The sequence below is a fragment of the Mustela nigripes genome, chromosome 16 (genome assembly GCF_022355385.1).
Source record: "Mustela nigripes isolate SB6536 chromosome 16, MUSNIG.SB6536, whole genome shotgun sequence".
Lineage (NCBI taxonomy): Eukaryota > Metazoa > Chordata > Mammalia > Carnivora > Mustelidae > Mustela > Mustela nigripes.
Window position 1 is genome coordinate 25,144,126 of NC_081572.1, and position 16,581 is coordinate 25,160,706.

At 54.7% G+C, this 16,581-nt stretch overlaps 1 protein-coding gene and 1 long non-coding RNA gene across 2 annotated transcripts; one reads left to right on the forward strand and one right to left on the reverse strand.

The window, feature by feature from the left end:
* The first annotated feature begins 4,186 nt into the window (after nucleotides 1-4,186).
* On the forward strand, nucleotides 4,187-9,152 carry TMEM92 (transmembrane protein 92). Its single transcript, XM_059379434.1, is given in 6 exon segments — nucleotides 4,187-4,341; nucleotides 6,965-6,990; nucleotides 7,967-8,041; nucleotides 8,183-8,279; nucleotides 8,281-8,379; nucleotides 8,623-9,152. Coding segments are annotated over 6 exon segments (474 nt in total). The 5' UTR covers nucleotides 4,187-4,272; the 3' UTR covers nucleotides 8,731-9,152.
* Nucleotides 9,153-11,470: 2,318 nt separating this feature from the next.
* Nucleotides 11,471-13,481, reverse strand: LOC132003724 (uncharacterized). The gene is made up of 4 exons (XR_009400280.1): nucleotides 13,227-13,481; nucleotides 12,958-13,116; nucleotides 12,385-12,530; nucleotides 11,471-12,106 (listed from the first exon to the last, which is right to left on the reverse strand). It is a non-coding gene; the product is annotated as an uncharacterized LOC132003724 (long non-coding RNA).
* Nucleotides 13,482-16,581: the final 3,100 nt, after the last annotated feature.

A 16,581-nucleotide genomic window follows, 5' to 3' on the forward strand; every position in this document is an offset into this window, starting at 1 on the left:
CCATTGCAAAGGCTGGTGGCAGGGGCAAGGGAAGTCACTGCACATGAAGGCGGTGACAGGGGAGACACCTATGATAAGCACGGGCATAGTCCCCCTGGGCTCTCAGCCTGAGGGAGAGGTGGGCCCCCACTAGGAGGCCAACCCAGGTAGTGCTCAGCCGGCTGTGGAGGAGCAGAAGTGGGGGAGCAGAAAGAATTCCTCAAATCTCTGCTCCCAGCACTAGCACCACAACCAGTCCTGCATGGCTCTCTAGAAAGGACGGTTAGCAACACCAGGTCACTCTCTGAGGGAGGTCCCAGGCCCTGCCCTCTCTCATCTGGCTCTTGGGTGGGGCCTGGACTCACTTGATGCCTGGCCCAGGGGACTGGACGCAGCAGCACCTCCCTGGGCCTCCACGTGATATGGGGAGAAGGAGCTTTGGGCTCCGTTCCCCTGCCAGGAGTTAAACATTTATTGCTTGTGATGACTAAGCGAACATTTATTTACCATTTATTATTTATTTATTTAATATACCATTTATTTATGCCAACACTGAGCAGTTTGTGTCATCCTCACGATGACCCCCTGTGACAAAGCGGGTAGTGTCCCCCCCCATTCCCCTCCACAGAGAGTCTAAGGCGCAAAGAGAGGGTGAGCTTCTTGACTAAGGTCACACATCATGACGCAGTCACGGACACACTTACCCACACAGTAGTGTCCCTCCCCACAGATAGAGCTGGGCTGGAGCAGAACAGCGGTCTGCAGACTTTGAAAAGAAAGATCCAGCCCTTCAGCCATGAGTCATTATGGGGATCAGTGTCCACCACAGTACAGGGGAGGGGCCGAGAGGCACAGAACTCAGCCTGGTTCTTCCCCCTCTCTCGGGACTGGGCAAGACCTCCCACCCCAGCCCCCATGAGGAGTTCCTCCCTCCACAGCAGCAACCCCGCAGTTCCTCCGAGGTGGCCTGCGGGTGTGGGGTCTTGAGACCTGCGTGGTTCGGGTCCTGATTCAGCCCCAGGCTCCTGAGTAACTTGGCCTTCCCACCCCTCCAGGCCCCAGTTGGCTTCTCTGAGAAGGGACCAAGTGGGCCAGCTGACCTCCAGGACGCTTGCAGCTGGGCCCTTGTGGCATGCAGACAATCGGCTCGTTCTTCAGTGACTGGGCCGGGGAGGCAGCTAGCGAGAATGAAGACATTCTGACTTCTTTGCTGCTCTTGGGAAACTCCTGATGGAATTTGGCTTGGAATCCAGAGGGACCCACTGACTGCCTGAGGCCTCCAGGCCTCCCCTCCCGCATGCCTAAGCACACACGTGCACGCAAACACACACTTCCCGCCCGCGGCCAGATGAGGTATCCAACAGAAGATGATGTCCCTGTGCAGGACCTTCCTGCTCCTCGCCAAGAACGGCCCCTGCCTCCTCCGTCTGGGGCCCCGTGGTGTCCCCGCACCCCAATCTCATCCATCAAGAATGCTGGGGCCCCGGCATGTTGACAGTGAGGTTTGGTGTTCTTGGCCTGACTGAGCTGGGACCACCCCCCTCCGGGTCCCCACCCTGTCCCCAGCTGCAGGAAGGTGCAGAGAAAGGCAGGTTGGTGTCATGAAAAAAACTGGGGACCAAGAAGCAGGTGCCAGAGGCCCTCTGGATTCTGCCCCACAGGCCTCTCTTTCCCACTGGGGAGGGGGTGTGTGGGACAGGGGTTCTCAAGTGTCTGTGCCTATGACATTTTAGGAACATGGGTAACAAAAATACAGGACACCTAGTCACATTTAAATTCCAGATAAGCAGCACATAAATTTTAGTGTAAGTATGTTCCAGATAGTGCACGGGAATACTTAGTATATTCGTACTAAAAAATTTTTCAGTTTAGGGGCACCTGGGTGGCTCGGTGGGTTAAAGCCTCTGCCTTCGGCTCAGGTCATGATCCCAGGGTCCTGGGATCGAGCCCCGCATGGGACTCTTTGCTCAGCGGGGAGCCTGCTTCCTCCTCTCTCTGCCTCCTTGTGATCTCTGTCTGTCAAATAAATAAATAAATAAAATCTTTAAAAAAATTTTTTTTCAGTTATCTGAAAACTCTCATCTAACTGGGCATCCTGTGTTTTGTCTGGCAATGCCAGCCTCCTGCCCTCTGGCTGCCGCTCGTGGCACTGGTCCCTTCACCTCCTCAGTCCTCGCAGTCTTCCACATCCACTCCCCCAAAGTCCTCCATCCCCTTCTCAGCTCCATCATTGCACTCCCCACGATAGCCTCTTGCCTGGAGCTCATCCATCTTCATCTCCCCTAAAGGCCATGCCTCTGTGGGACTCCAGGTCTGGACAGAGTGGTAGGGGATCCCAGCCAGGGGTGTTGGTGCTACAGGGCAGGGGCAGGGGGGAGAGAGGGTCAGGAGGAAAGCCCGGGTTAGCAGCAACTTCACTAAGGAGACAGCAGTGTGGTTGTTGCTAGGAGAAGGTTCCAGGACTTGATGGATTAGGCCCCCTCCTTGGTAAAAGGGCTAGCGGGGGCCAGGGCCAACTGCATGGGTAGGAGGGAAGAGATGCCCCTGGCCATGACCTTCGCCAAACTTAGAGTCACCAGGAACTGGAAATAGAGGACATTTTGTGGGGCCAGACACTGATTTCACTTGGATCAGGACACTGGAAGATTCTGTCCTTAGGGGCAAAAAAAAGAAAAAAAAAAAAGAAAAAAAAAAAAAGGCCAACAGATAATGAGAAACAGAGAAAGGGAAAGAGGGACAGAGAGAGAGACTAGGGAGCGGTGAGAAATACAGTCGGGGAGACACAGGACCAAATCAGAGACAAAGGAAATAGAAACACACAGAGAGAGAAACAGACTCCAAGGGAGACAGTGATTCACAGAGATGGGAAAACAAGCCAACACGCAGAGATGGAGAGGAACCGCTCCGAGACAGCGATGGGGGAGAACAAACAGGAGGACGGACCCGGAGGAATGGGGAGAGACAAGGAGAAGTTACAGAAGACGGGCGGAGATGAGAACAGAGGCAAAAAGAAAGCGGTGAGAGAAAAAGGAAAAATAAAAGACATTAGAGGAGGAAGCCTGACCATCCCTACTAAGTTGGGGATCTTTTTCAGTGGCAAAGTCAGATTTGAGACGCGGTAGGGGAATGCCTAAAAAGCTCTTCCTGCCGGGAGCCCTTCCTCCCCCGGCCTGGGAACAGCACCCCCATCCACCATCTCCACTGCGCCCCCTCCCCAGGGGTCCGGGCCGCATCTCTCCTGCTCCGGCACGGGGTCCACACATCTCCTCCGTGTTTGGACATCTGGATCTCACCCCGCGCCTATGACCCCCGAGGCGGCCTTCCACTCCGCCCACCAGTCAGCTCCCCTTGGGCGGGTGCTCAGGGAAACCCTAACTCGGGACCCAGCTTAGCGCAGCCCAGCTCCGTGGGAATCCGGCGTTGGGCGATGCTGCCACCTGCCGGCGGGACCCGGGAAGCACAGCGCGCCTTGGAAGGCTGGGGCGCGGCAGCTGAGGGTGGGAATCCCGCTCTCCCAGCCGGGACCGCCTCCGCGGGGTCTTTCCAGGAATCCGGATGGGCCTGCTGGGCCGCGCCCCTGCTCGCCTAGCTTCCGCTTTTCCCGCAGCTGCCGAGCCAGGGGGCAAGTCTCCGAACCCTGGGCCTCAATTTCCCCTAGAGTCAAATAAAGGAAGTGTACGAACACATCCTCCCAGGATTGCAGGGGACCCTGGGGGCACACAAATGTACTAATGTTATGCTCCTGATATCAACCAAGCCGCCCTTCCCTCTCTTCTTGGCCAAAAAAAAAAAAAAAAAAAAGAGAGAGAGAAGGTAAAAGGTGATACCTCGCCCCCATACAATGCCTTCAATCCACTCCCGGGCCTCCCTCTCCCTCAACCTCTGTCCCCCGCAAGCCGAGATGGGAAGGGGTTTGAAGTGGGCGGTTCGCTCTGCCCGCATCCTTTCCACTCCTGGCCCGGCCCAGCACTAACTCCCTCAAGCCCGGGGCCACTTAGGAGGGGAGGGGCGGGGGCGAGCAAGGAGTAGCTCGAGAACTGACCCCATTTTTTTTTTTTTTTTAAACCGGTTAACTTCTTCTACCTCCCAACTCGCAATACCCAAACCCGATCTTTCCCCCTCTCCTCCCCTCCTCCTCCCCCTTCCTGCCCCTAGTCCTGCCCTTCGCGGGTGCATAAGCTCCACCCCCATCCCCAGGCGGGGCCCCATAGGTGGACAGAAGTGGGAGAGGTCGCCGCCCCGCCTCTCCCCTCCTCCACCTACACACGGAAGCTCCTCGGCCCCCGTGCCAGGATGTCCGACACCTGGGTCCCCGGCCTCGTACCCACTTTGCTGTTCGGTCTGCTGACCGGCCCCCAACAGGTGAGCGCTTGGGAGGTGAAAGTATAGAACTTTCAGGGCCCTACCCTTGTGGGTCAGGGGCCTACTTCTGGAACCCGGTCACCACCTTCCATTGTCAGGATTTCCTCGTGACCGAACGCAATTAGCGACTTCCTTTCTCTTTTTGCCGGGGAGGTGGATGGGGGGGGCAGCCGGGGAGTCCCTGAGAAGGTCTGGGCTCTTGTCGCCTGCGGGGGGACCGTGTAGAGGGACCCCACCCCTGCCCACCACCGTCTGACACCTCGTGCCTCGCTGTGAGTGGGGACTTTGACCCTCCTATTAGCCAGGGCTTGTCCTTCCCGCTTCTTCCCGCCGCGTCAGAAAGCGGGAATTAGGGGGGCCTGAGGCCTGGATGCCTGGCCAGCCTGTCACCCTAACCCTGTTCCTCTAGTGCTGGGTGACCTTGGGGGAAGCTCTCGCCCTCTCTGGGACTGTGTCTGTTTGTGCCTTAGGGGAGAGAAGGCTCCTTCCACCCCTCCTGGGAGTAGCAGTAGGATTCCAGCCTGGGCAGGATTTGATCTGGCTGCTGGACCCAAGGCTGCCTTGACCTTTGAAATTAGTGATTCTGAGCAGGTCGCAGGGTTTATGCGCCCCCTCATTCCTCCTGTTCTCTGTTAAACTCCGAAAATGTTGTGGGAGATCTGTCCCGTCCTGGGATGGGAGATCATCCTGGCAACTGACATGGGCCTAGAATGGGAATTTTTCACTTCTACTAAAGAATGCCAGTGACATCCCGGGCTCCCTCCCCAGAACAGGGCACAGTCACACAAACTGTGTTGCCTCATGGGGCTCTGCCCCCTAGCCCTGGCGCTCCTCCTCCTCAGCCGCCAGGCAAGCCTGGGCGCCAGCCCTGGGCTGAGCATCCTCTTGATTCCTCCCAGCAACTTCAGGCAGCAGGGGCTGACAGGATCCCCGCTGCAGGTGTCTGGAAGCTTAGGCTCCCAGGACCATGCTAATGCTCAGTGAAACTCAAAACGGAGCCACTTCAGACAAGATGATCCCAGTTTAAAGTGGGGGAAGAGGATTTGAGAGATCTACCCTCCCAAACACCAACTCAAGATTAATTTATTAAACCTGTTCGTTTTCTGTCCTTCTTAGTTGGGGCCTGGAGAGTGGGGAGAGACAGGGTCTGGAATCTGGAGAGGGAAGAGGGTACCCCCAAGTGCCTGGACCCCTTGGTCTGTCCCCAGCTCTGCAGGTGCCTCTGTGTGCTGTGAAGCTCCAGGCCTCTCTGGGCCAGCCTTTGGGGGTTGATTCCTGCTCTAGTCCCCCCGGGGCCAAGGCTTATGGGAGGGAGGCTTCCGGAAGGACCTGAGCCCGGAATGGGGAATCAGCCCACGCGTTACTGGCTGTCAATTGGATTTCTTAGCTTTACTGTCATTAGTATTTGAAAGGTGATTGAGTTATTTCAAGTCAAGGTATGAAGACTCATAGTCTTGTTGCCAAGGTCGACATGTGTTTCTTATTGTGGTTCTTTGTCCCCCGAGGCTGGGGTGGAGTGACAGATAACCTCCCATTCCCTCCTCGGTTCCCACCCATGCATTCCCCCCCCCTCCGCCCTCCCTGCAGTCTGGGAGCAGCCTGGGAGCAACGAGGAGGAAATGAAACCAGGTAATAAGTGAAGGCTCTTCCTTTCATTCTGCGCACGTTGTGGCGGATGGATTTTTCACCAGTGATGACAGGCCAAAATGCCTGCCTTCCCGGAGTTTATATTCTTCTGATGAGACACCCAATGCACAAGACAAGGGGAAACTTAGAGTATGCTAGATGTGGATAGGAGCGCTGCAGAAGAATGTGGTGGGGGTGCTGGCGGGGAGGAGATGGAGTTTTCAATAAGATGGTGGGGGGCAGGAGCCAGCTTTACAGATACCTGGGGTAATACTGTTTCAGGCAAGGGTTTTCCACATCATTGCTACTCCTGTGGTTAAACTCTGGACCCGTACCCAAGATACCCCCACAGAACTGGTGCAGAAGAGGAAGGGAGGGAGCTGGGCCCAGAGAGGAGGGTCTGGGTGGCTTCAAAGAGCAGGGAACCCCACCCCATCCCACCCTGTCAGGCAGAGATCTGAAAGATGAATAGGGGTTTGGCTGGTCGTGAAGGAGGAAGGCAGGAGGAAGAAGGCCTTCCCTGGTGTAAAACAGCCAGGAGTGTTCAGGGAACTCCCAGTGTGTGTGTGTGTGCGTGCAAGAGGGCAAAGAGGAGAGACCGGTTGCTGGGGGTCCAGGCACCAGGGACCACTGAAGGGGAGCCTCCAGCAAGGTTTTTGGTGATGGGATTGGCTGGGTAGGAACTTGGCCTGCGGTATGAGGAGTGATGGGATGAGAGGAGTTGCTGGTGCCCCTGATTGTAGATGAGGCATGGAAAGGAGATGGCCTGGAGGGGAGGTAAGAGGCGTGAGCTTACAGACCTGGGGGTGAGCGGGTGTGGTGCCTAGAGAAAGAGCTGGGGGTGCCCCGTGTCAGGTGGGGCTCGGGTCACAGATCTGGGAGGGTGCTGATCTACTGGGAACCTGCTGCAGGTTCTCAGGTACCGGGCAGCAGGTGGGTAGAGATGCCGCTCCCCGGTTTATGACCACCCCCAACCTCTGCCTCTTTTCTTCCACAGGCTGCTGCCAAATGTGGACTCTTCTTGTAAGTTTGGGGTTTGGGCTATAACTTCCAGTCTGGGGTGGAGACACCGCGAGTCGTCCTCTACTTGCCTTCATGGGGGGTGCGGGGCAGAAAGTCACCTCGTTTGTCATGTTCACCCACTGCCTTTTTTGCGGAAGAGGGTTTCCCCGTTGCCCCCACTCCCCGCCCTCTTCCTCCAGCCAAGCGGGGCGGAGTCGCACTTATGGGCGTGTCTGAAGTCTAATCCCCGCCCCTCTTTCCGCCCTCTCTGGGTCTCAGGCAGTCTCTCCTTGGAGGGTACCCACCCCACCCCCGGGGAGTGGGGCCGGCAAACCGCCTGTGCCCATCTTAAAACGTAAATACCCGAACGCCTGAGCGCAATGAGGAGGGGCTTAGGTGGCCTGGTCCCTGATGGGATGAATGTTTCCATCAAGTCAGCCCTGGAGGGGCGCCTGGGTGGTTCAATGGGTTAAGCCTCTGCCTTTGGATCAGGTCAAGATCTCAGGAGCCCTGAATCAGCAGGGAGCCTGCTTCCCCATCCCCTCTGCCTGCCTCTCTTCCTACTTATGATCTTCTCCCCCTGTGAAATAAAATCTTTAAAAAAAAAAAAAAAAAAAAGTTAGCCTGGATGTTCCCAGGAACACACACTCCTTTTCACCCCTTAGTCCCTGGGGGCATAAAAGGGGGTTCCCCAAAACCCTCCCCCCCCCCCCCCACCTGCCTGCTGAAGTCTATAGGACATTGATTACACCCATTTCGTAGATGAGGAGACTGAGACCCAGAAGGGAGTGTGACTTGGCACAAGTAGTGAGCCTAGAATCCAGCTCCTGAGTCCCAGCCCCAGATTCTTCCCCAGGGCCCCAGCAGGTCCTCTACTCCCCACCCTGCTGGGGGGTGGCTTGTGCCCAGAGGACATGGGTGAGTTTGGGGGAGTCTGGGATCTTCCTGCCACATTGGTACCAATAGTCTCTCTTTACCCCCCTACCCCCGCCCCCAGCACGTGCCCCAAAGGATTCAAGTGCTGTGGTGACAGCTGCTGCCAAGAATATGAGCTCTTCTCCAGTCCCCTGAGGTGAGCCCAGGGCAGGCTCCTCTGGCATACCCATGGCGGGGGCACTGGGACTTCCTGCCCAAAGGGTGGTCTAGGTTGGGTGGGAGGGGCGGTGGGGACAGCCCAGGGACTCAGGGAGATGTCGGTGGTTCCTCACCCCAGGATCTTCGTCATCACCTTCCTCATCATCTTTCCCCTTTTGTGCATCTGCTGCCTGGCTAAGCGGTTCTGTCGCAGCTGTGGAGAACCAGAGCAGGACCCCCCCAGTGGATCACCAGGGGCCCCCGGAGCCACCCTCCATTGCCTCCACAGAGAGGGTCAGGACGTCTACCTTTGACCCCCCGCCTCCCTACAGCGAGGTGGGTGTCTCTGTCCCACTCCTTGCTCCATTCCTCAGCCGGCCTGACCTCCCTATTGTCCAGATTCTTAGAGCAACGGGGATAGCAAGGTCGTCATTCCACCACCAGGCCCCCGGACCTCGAGGGGGCTTTGCAGCCACCATGGGGTCGCCCTTCTCCCTGGGAGGGATGCACAGCCAACACTTGGGTGGTGATGGCTGGTGCCAGGCCCTGAGAAGACTCTGTCCCTTCTTTCACTTGCAGATTATTCTGAAACCTGTCCTGCCCCCCATGGAGCCGCCCCCTCCCTATAGCTTCAGTCCCGAAGAATATGCCAGGGTGCCCAGGGGCATCAACAACCCAGCCTTCTGAGCACCCCAGCCGCCTGCCTGCAGAGACTCCTGGGACTCCTGTGATGTCCCCACCTGTCCTGCCATGTCTCTGGCTGTTCCTGGTTTTAACTTATTGCTTTTCCTGTCCCGGTTCCACCTCCGCTGCCTCTCTGGTCAGGAGCAGTGGTCTGGAGGGTCAGCATCTGCCCCACCCCCACCCCCAATCCCATGTCAGAGGCTGGCGGGAGGAGCATGTCAGGTACCAGACAGTGGGACCGGCTGTGCTGAGGTATGGAGAGGACCCTGTTTCTGGGGGATACAGACATCTTCGACTGGACAGCCAGCTCCGAGACCTTCTAGAGGGCACTCCTGTTCCTGGGAGACTTGACTGCATCGGTTCTAGAGAAGACCCCATTGTGCCCCCCATAATCTGTGTACTCACTAAATTTTAACTGATTGTCACTGAGAGTCCGCCTCTGGCTGTGTGGGGAGGTAACTGGGGAGTGAGTCCACGTGCCACTGGGGGGCTGGGGTGTGGGCAGGCCACTGAACCCCACATCCCACCATTGCTTTGTCGGTGATGAGCTTGGGCAGACAATCCATCTGTGAACCACCCTCTGGGAGAGGATCTTTGCAGATGTTTTGACCCAGACCCAGGGCTTAATGCTAAAGAGCCTGGTCCGGGAGTTGGGGGTGATGCAGGAGTGACTCTTCTTTTCTTCCCCATCCAGTCTCCCACTGCTCTGCTCAGGGGATGTGGCGCTCAGCTCCTGCCTTTCTCACCATGAGTATAGGGAGGGGGCTGGCCATCTGTGAGGCAGGGACTCTAGAGACCTTGACCTGCCCCACCCTGGAAGCTCCTGGAAGGAGAGGAAAGGGCAGATTCTCCCTCTTCCAGCCCCATGTGTGGTTCTGGGCACTCCCACCTGAGCTTATCTGTGGGGTTAACCCCTAAGAGGAAAGAAGCATTTGTCGTTGCATCACGGGAGAGAGTCTTCGCGGGGCATGAGTCCCCATGGGGCCTGCAGCAGAACGTGGAGCTAGAGGACTAGCATGGGAGACGCAGAGAGAAAAAGACCCCCTCCGTGCTGGTGTCCCAGAGCTCAGGCAAGGATGCCACCTCTGCCATGACCCTATCTTTTCCCTGCTCCCCTGCAGCCCACGAATGCCAGTGGCCTTCCTCCCCAGACACTGGCCAAAACTCGGAAGGAGGACGGGCAGTGGTTTGCAGGTGGGGATGCCGCCTCCAGTGTTCTCAATAATACCCAAAATGAAACAAGAAGGGATCGTGAGGGACACAAAACATAAAACAGACTTTTAATTTCACAAAACAAATTGAGGGTTGATGGGGGGGAGGGAGAAGGTGGTTGGGTTATGGACATTGGGGAGAGTATGTGCTATGGTGAGTGCTGTGAAGTGTATAAACCAGGAGATTCACAGACTTGCACCAGTGTTCTCAATAATACCCAGTGTTCTCAATAATACCCAGACTTAGGATGTCATGACCCAGGGAGGTGGCAGGGCCGGGAAGAGAGAAAGGCACAGCCAGCCCCAGAGATGTTAGGGAGAGGGGCTGCCTGGCTGGGGCTGGGGACAGAGCTCCCGAGGGGGAACAGTAGCTAGGGACAATACCATGTCAGAGTTAGCAGTTAGGAGAATGAGCACAGTCACAAGAAGTTTCCCTTGAGTTTCTGGGACTGATCCGGAGTGGGGGAGAAGGAAGATGTCTTTGCTGCTTCATACAAGTGTGTGTAGCCCCAGGTGGAGAAGTCCCAGGGCTGATGCTGCCCTCACTGGGTAAATACCCACCTTCGGCGGGGGGCACATTAAGCAATGGGCTTTGCAGACCGTAAGGAGGAGGACCTCTTCAGCCTGGATGCCGCCGCCTTTCATCGAAGATGGCAAAAGACCCTTCAGTCCTCCCCAGCAGCCCCAGAGTGGCCTGAGGGCAAGTCTGGTCCCCCTGAAACCCAGCCTTGCTGGGACCTGGTGGCAGACAACAGTCAGTTCTAGGTGTCTCTGCTTATGGCTGCGGGGAGGGGAAAGAGTATAACCCTGAAGCGTGACATAGCAGCATCCTTTCCCACCACAAATCTTTGCGAAGCTCCTACTATGTGTCGGGCGCTATGCCTGGCACTGGGTATCTGTTAAAATCGAAAATGCACATGGCCCAGCAGTTCCAGTTCTAGGAAGGAGCCTTCAGAGAAGCTCAGAGAAACCCAGGAAGATGTCCAGTGCAGCATTGTAGCTGGGGGTGTAAATCCAGTTACGCAGCCATCGATGGGAACCAATTACACAACGCCAGGTCCATCCACAGTGTGAGTGCAGTGCAGCCTTTAAAAAGGACAAAGGAGGGGTACTTGGATGTCTCAGTGGTTTAAAGCCTCTGCCTTCGGCTCTGGTCATGGTCCCAGGGTCCTGGGATGGAGCCCCGCATCCGGCTCTCTGCTCAGCAGGAAGCCTGCTTCCCTTTCTCTCTGCCTGCCTGCCTCTCTGCCTACTTGTGATCTCTGTCTGTCAAATGAAAAATAAAAAATAAAAAGGACAAAGGAGATCTGTAGCACCAGCCTGTCACAGCGCTCATCATTTATTGTCACAGGCAAAAGGCAAGTTGCAGAATAATAGTCTGTGATCTCAATTTGTAAATACATACTCGATCATGCATATTTACATATATATATGCTTCTTTCCTTTATGAATGTTTAGAAAAGATCTAGAAAGATACAAATGAAACCACACCCACTGCCCCACTTGTAACAGTGGTTGGCACCGTGGGATTTTTTTACCTTGTGTACTTTGTCATTTTTTGTTTTTTGTTTTTTTAAGATTTTATTTATTTGACAGACAGAGATCACAAGTAGGCAGAGAGGCAGGCAGAGAGACGGGAGGAAGCAGGCTCCCTGCTGAGCAGAGAGCCCGATGCGGGGCTCAATCCCAGGACCCTGAGATCACGACCTGAGCTGAAGGCAGAGGCTTTAACCCACTGAGCCACCCAGGCGCCCCACTTTGTCATATTTTTTTCCAAGGAGCAAGGATTGCTTCCTTGGATTAAAAAAAAAAAAAAGATTTTTTTAATGGAGATATAGGCAGCTTTAGAAGTTTATGAAGACTCGCCTTGTGGACTTTGGTCGACAGCAGTTCATATATGAGGCCGGCTATGGGGGAGAGGTTGGAAGAGCTCCGACATTTGGCACACATACGACGTAGGCAGTCAGGGATGAGATGAGCAGCGGGCAGGCGAAAGCCTGGACACCTGCCAGGCGTTTGAGGACATGTGATCCCCACATGTTAGCTGAGGCAGCTCTGGGACTGGCAGGCAGGCCATCCACGTCGGGAGTCTGGAGGGTTGGTCGGGTGGATGACAATTTCCCAGTGGCTGAGAACTCCTCCTTCGCACCTGGTTTAACAGATCGAAGCTAGCGAAAGAACGATGAAAGATGGAATCACAGAATGAATGAATGAATGAATGAGTGAATGAACGAAAGAAAATAATTAACTGGGAGGGTGAACGACAGAACGAGGGTGCAGATCTGCCACCGAACGTTTTGACATGGTCAAAACGAGAAGGGCACTCCTTGGGGCTGTGTATGCAGGAGACTTTCCCGAGAGGAGGGGGTGCGCAGGGGAAAGCTGTGCAGCAGGGGGCAAGTTGGGGATGGGGGACTGGGATGGCAGCAACAAGAATCTCCCCCACCCTGAGGCTGAGATTTAGAACTCCGGATTCTGATCTGGAGGTTTTCGGCACCGGCATCCCTGGGTCTCATTTTCTCTGTACGGTGGAGAGGTTCATCGCTCCCAGCTCTGGTAGGATGTAGCTCTCGGATTCCCACGTGGGGAGGGCTAAGGAGGTCAAAGAATTCACAGATCGCCCTTGACTGCAACAGCCTCACCTCCACCCCTCACCCCCCCACCATCAGCCACACACTCCAGCGTGTCATCCATCAAACCTCCAGCCCCAAAGGTCACCTCCTAGTCTTCCAGCTCAGATACTGCCTTAGCCCCAGGGCAGCTGTTCTCTGAGCCCCTGAGCCCTCTGAGCCTTAGCCCCCATGCAGGGCCATTTGCCCCGTATGGCGCCACGCGTTGCTCGCCTCTTCACCCAGCCTGGAGACCTAGATCCAGCCTGATCATCACCGCCCTGCCTCTCCCCCGACCCTGCCTCTCCCCCCACCCCCCTCCACCCATGATACTCTCCTGGCAAAACCGCAGACTCTGGTTGGGTCCAGGTTTTGCTTAAGAACCAGCACACCTGGACGGTTGGGCTCACTTTAGAATCCAAACTGTAGATCCCAAGCGGGCCCTCAACTCCTCCAGCACCCCCCTAGAAGCTTCCCATCCTCATTCTTGAGATGGCTGATGCCTGTCTTCTACTCTCTGTATCTTCCACACTCCCAGCCTCTATTCCAGCTGGTGATGGTGCCACGGACTTCAGAGACAGAAATGGATACAGTCACAGGAGAGCCACCTGACACCGCCCACCCCCCAACCTCGGTGACGTCCCCCTGCTGGGCTCTACCCCTTGTTCCCTCTCAGTACCTCATCCCCCGAGTGATGCTTCATCAGCCATTTCTCCCTCCCGAGTGGACCTTTGTCGTTATCCTCTGGGCATAAGTACGCCTCATCGCCCGTCTTATTGAAGCCCCGCCGTGGTACCCTCATTCCCGCGCCCACTGTTCCGTGCCCCCTCCCCCACTACATCCTGTCCCATCGCTCTCCAGCCAGCCCTTTGTCCCTGTCATTGACCTGCAGTGACTCTCTTGTCCATGCCACCACTGACCTACATTTTGCCGAAGTCAAAAATCAGTTCTCCAACCTCATGTACTCAGTCCGTCGGTGACATTTGACACACTTGGTCACTTCCTCCTTGAAAAACTTTGTTTTCCAGATGTCCCTGATGCTACCCTCCCTGGGCTTCCTCCTACTCGCCCTCAGCTCCCGGTCAAGCTCCTTCACTTTCCCCTCCTCCGCCATCTCTGAATGATAGCTGACCTGAGGGATCCGAGTTGACTTTCGCTCTGTCCTTACCTTCACTCCCACCCAGAGTGGCTGTCATCAGGTTCTGTGTCGTCAGAAACCATCTATGCCCGATGGGTCTCAAATCTTTATCTGGGGCTGAGACGTCTCCTTTGAACTGCAGATGTCTGTCTTTAACTCCCCTTCGGCTACCTAACATCTCCACGGGGACACTGGAGGAAGACGGCACGGCCACCGCTAGGTTCTACTTCCTTCCAGCCGGCCCCAAGTCTTAGTCCTTCCCAAGTTGTCGCATCCTAAATAGATGGCAGTCGGCCAGCTGCGGAGGCCTGAAGCCAGGGATCGTGACTTCCCTCTGTCTCTTATCCTCTCGTCCTGCCTCCATGTTAGACCCATACGACTTTTCTCCATTTCACTGTCCTAGCGCTGGACCGAAACACGGTCAGGTCTAGCCTAGGCCATCCCAGGGACATTCTAACTGTCTTGCTGCTCTCGTGTCCGTCTTGTCCCTTCTGTTCATCCTACACACTGAAGTCAGGGAGAGCTTTCTAAAGCCCACGTAGGACACATCATTTCGCTGCTTGGAAGCCTCTACTCGTTGCCCTTTGTAGTCAGAATAAAATCCACCCCCCTGACTTTGACCTGCAGGACACACCAGGTGTGGCCCCTCCCATCCCCTCCAAAATCACCTCTTACTTCTCCCCTCCCTCCTCGCTGCATCCCAGCCATGGCGGCCGTCTCTCTGAGCCTTGACTGTCCCGATAAGCCTGGTTCAGGGTATCTGACCGCCTTTCTGCTTGGATCTGTCCCCCTCCCCTCAAGTTCTCCCACAGTCTTCACACGGTGGCCACCTTTTCATCACGCTTGTTCCAGTTCAGCTGTTACCTTCTCCGAGAAGCCTTCCCTGACCACCCCACTCTGTGACACTCACAGCGCCGCACTCTCTTCCTTACCGTGCTTCCCAGGACAGGAAGGGCTCTTGTTTCTCTGTGTGCTTACGTGTTTACATTCTATTTCCCAGCTCTGCACCCAGCCTCCTCAGGGACCATGTTTTGCCACGTCCCTGGTCCCATCCGAAGTCTAGAGTAATGCTCATGTGGCAGACGTCCCTCTTTGTTGACTGACTCACCCTGTCACCACCGTGCTCACAGCCACCTCGAAAGCAAAGCTCTAAAGTCCCATCAAGAGAGACACTAAGTTAAGGAACTGCTTGGGTGCAGTTTATGTCAACACAAACCCGTTTTCCTTCTCACAATCCTTGTGGAGCTTTGGGATCCTACCTTCCTACTGAAATGTGAGCGAAATGTTGATGTAGTCCAACCTCTTATTATTATGGGTGAAATGAACAAAGTCCAGAAAAGACAATGTGACTCATCCCAGGTCGCACAGCTGGGCAGGACCAAAAGTTGGATTTAAAACTCAGTCTTAGGGGCGCCTGGGTGGCTCAGTGGGTTAAAGCCTCTGCCTTCGGCTCAGGTCCTGATCCTCTGGGATCGAGCCCCACATCGGGCTCTCTGCTGAACAGGGAGCCTGCTTCCTCTTCTCTCTCTCTGCCTGCCCCTCTGCCTACTTGTGATCTGTCAGATAAATAAATAAAATCTTTAAAAATAAATAAATAAAGATAAAACTCAGTCTCAGGGCGCTCCGGTGTCCGATGCTTGATTTCAGCTCAGGTCATGATCTCAGGGTCATGAGAGGGAGCCCCAAGTCGGGCTCCATGCTCAGAGGGCAGTCAGTGTGCTCTAGGTTCTCTGTCTCTTTTTCTCTCTCTGTACCCCTCTCTTCCCACTGGGCACACGCACACGCCTTCCCTCTCTCTCTCTAAAAATAAGTAAATCTTTAAAAAAAAATAGAAATAAAACTCATCGGTCTCCTCAAGGTGATGGAGAAGGAGAATGAATTAGTGGGTGCCTGTGGTCAGGGGCGACATGGGGTTGGGAGTGGGAGGGAGCAGGTATAGCTATGAAGGAGTGGCAGGAGGGAGGTCTCTGCCTTGGCAGAACAGCTCTGAACCTTGTGTGCAGAGGTGATTACAACAGATCTACATGGGTGATAAAATGACACACACACACATTGTCCTGGTATTCGTTTCCTGATTTTGAGACTGTGGGTAAGAGGTACCCACTGGGAGGAACAGGGCAAAGGGAACCTGGGACCTCTTCCTACTGTCTTTGTCACTTCCTATGAACCAACAATGATTTCAAAATAAAAAGATTATTTAAAAAAAAAAAAGTCAGTTTTCTGCCTCCATGTTCAAGAGGTTTTTTTTTTTTTTTTTTTTTTTTTTTACGTTGTTAAAGATCATTAGGTCAAATTTAAGTTCGGGGTATGTGTCCAGGGTCCCAGGCAAAGCCTCATTTATTGCATTTGTTCAGGTGCAGTTCATTTAAAAAAGTCTTTTTTTAAAAAAAGATTTTTTATCTATTTATTTCACAAGTCAGACAGAGATCACAAGTAGGCAGAGAGGCAGGCAGAGGCGGGGGATCGGGGGGGAAGCAGGCTCCCCGCCAAGCAGAGAGCCCGATGCGGGGCTTGATCCCAGGACCCTGAGATCAGGACCTGAGCCGAAGGCAGAGGCTTTAACCCACTGAGTCACCCAGGCACCCCTATGTGCAGTTCATTTAAACTAGTCATTTGGGCATGGGGGGATATAATTCTCAGCTGCTCCACTGCACTGGTGAATGCAAAGATGAATCCATCTTCTCCCTCTTTCACACCTGACCATGACTTTCTTGTCACCAAATGTGTTTCCTCCTCACACAGAGGCAAGAGGAAGAAGATCTCAAGTTCAGGGATGTTTCCTGGGCATCTGGATAGACCTCCGTAGGGCATGAGATGCATATTAATATATAATATATACACATAGTTATCACATGCTATAGTTTGTGGACTTCTGAACTAAAACATAATATAAACA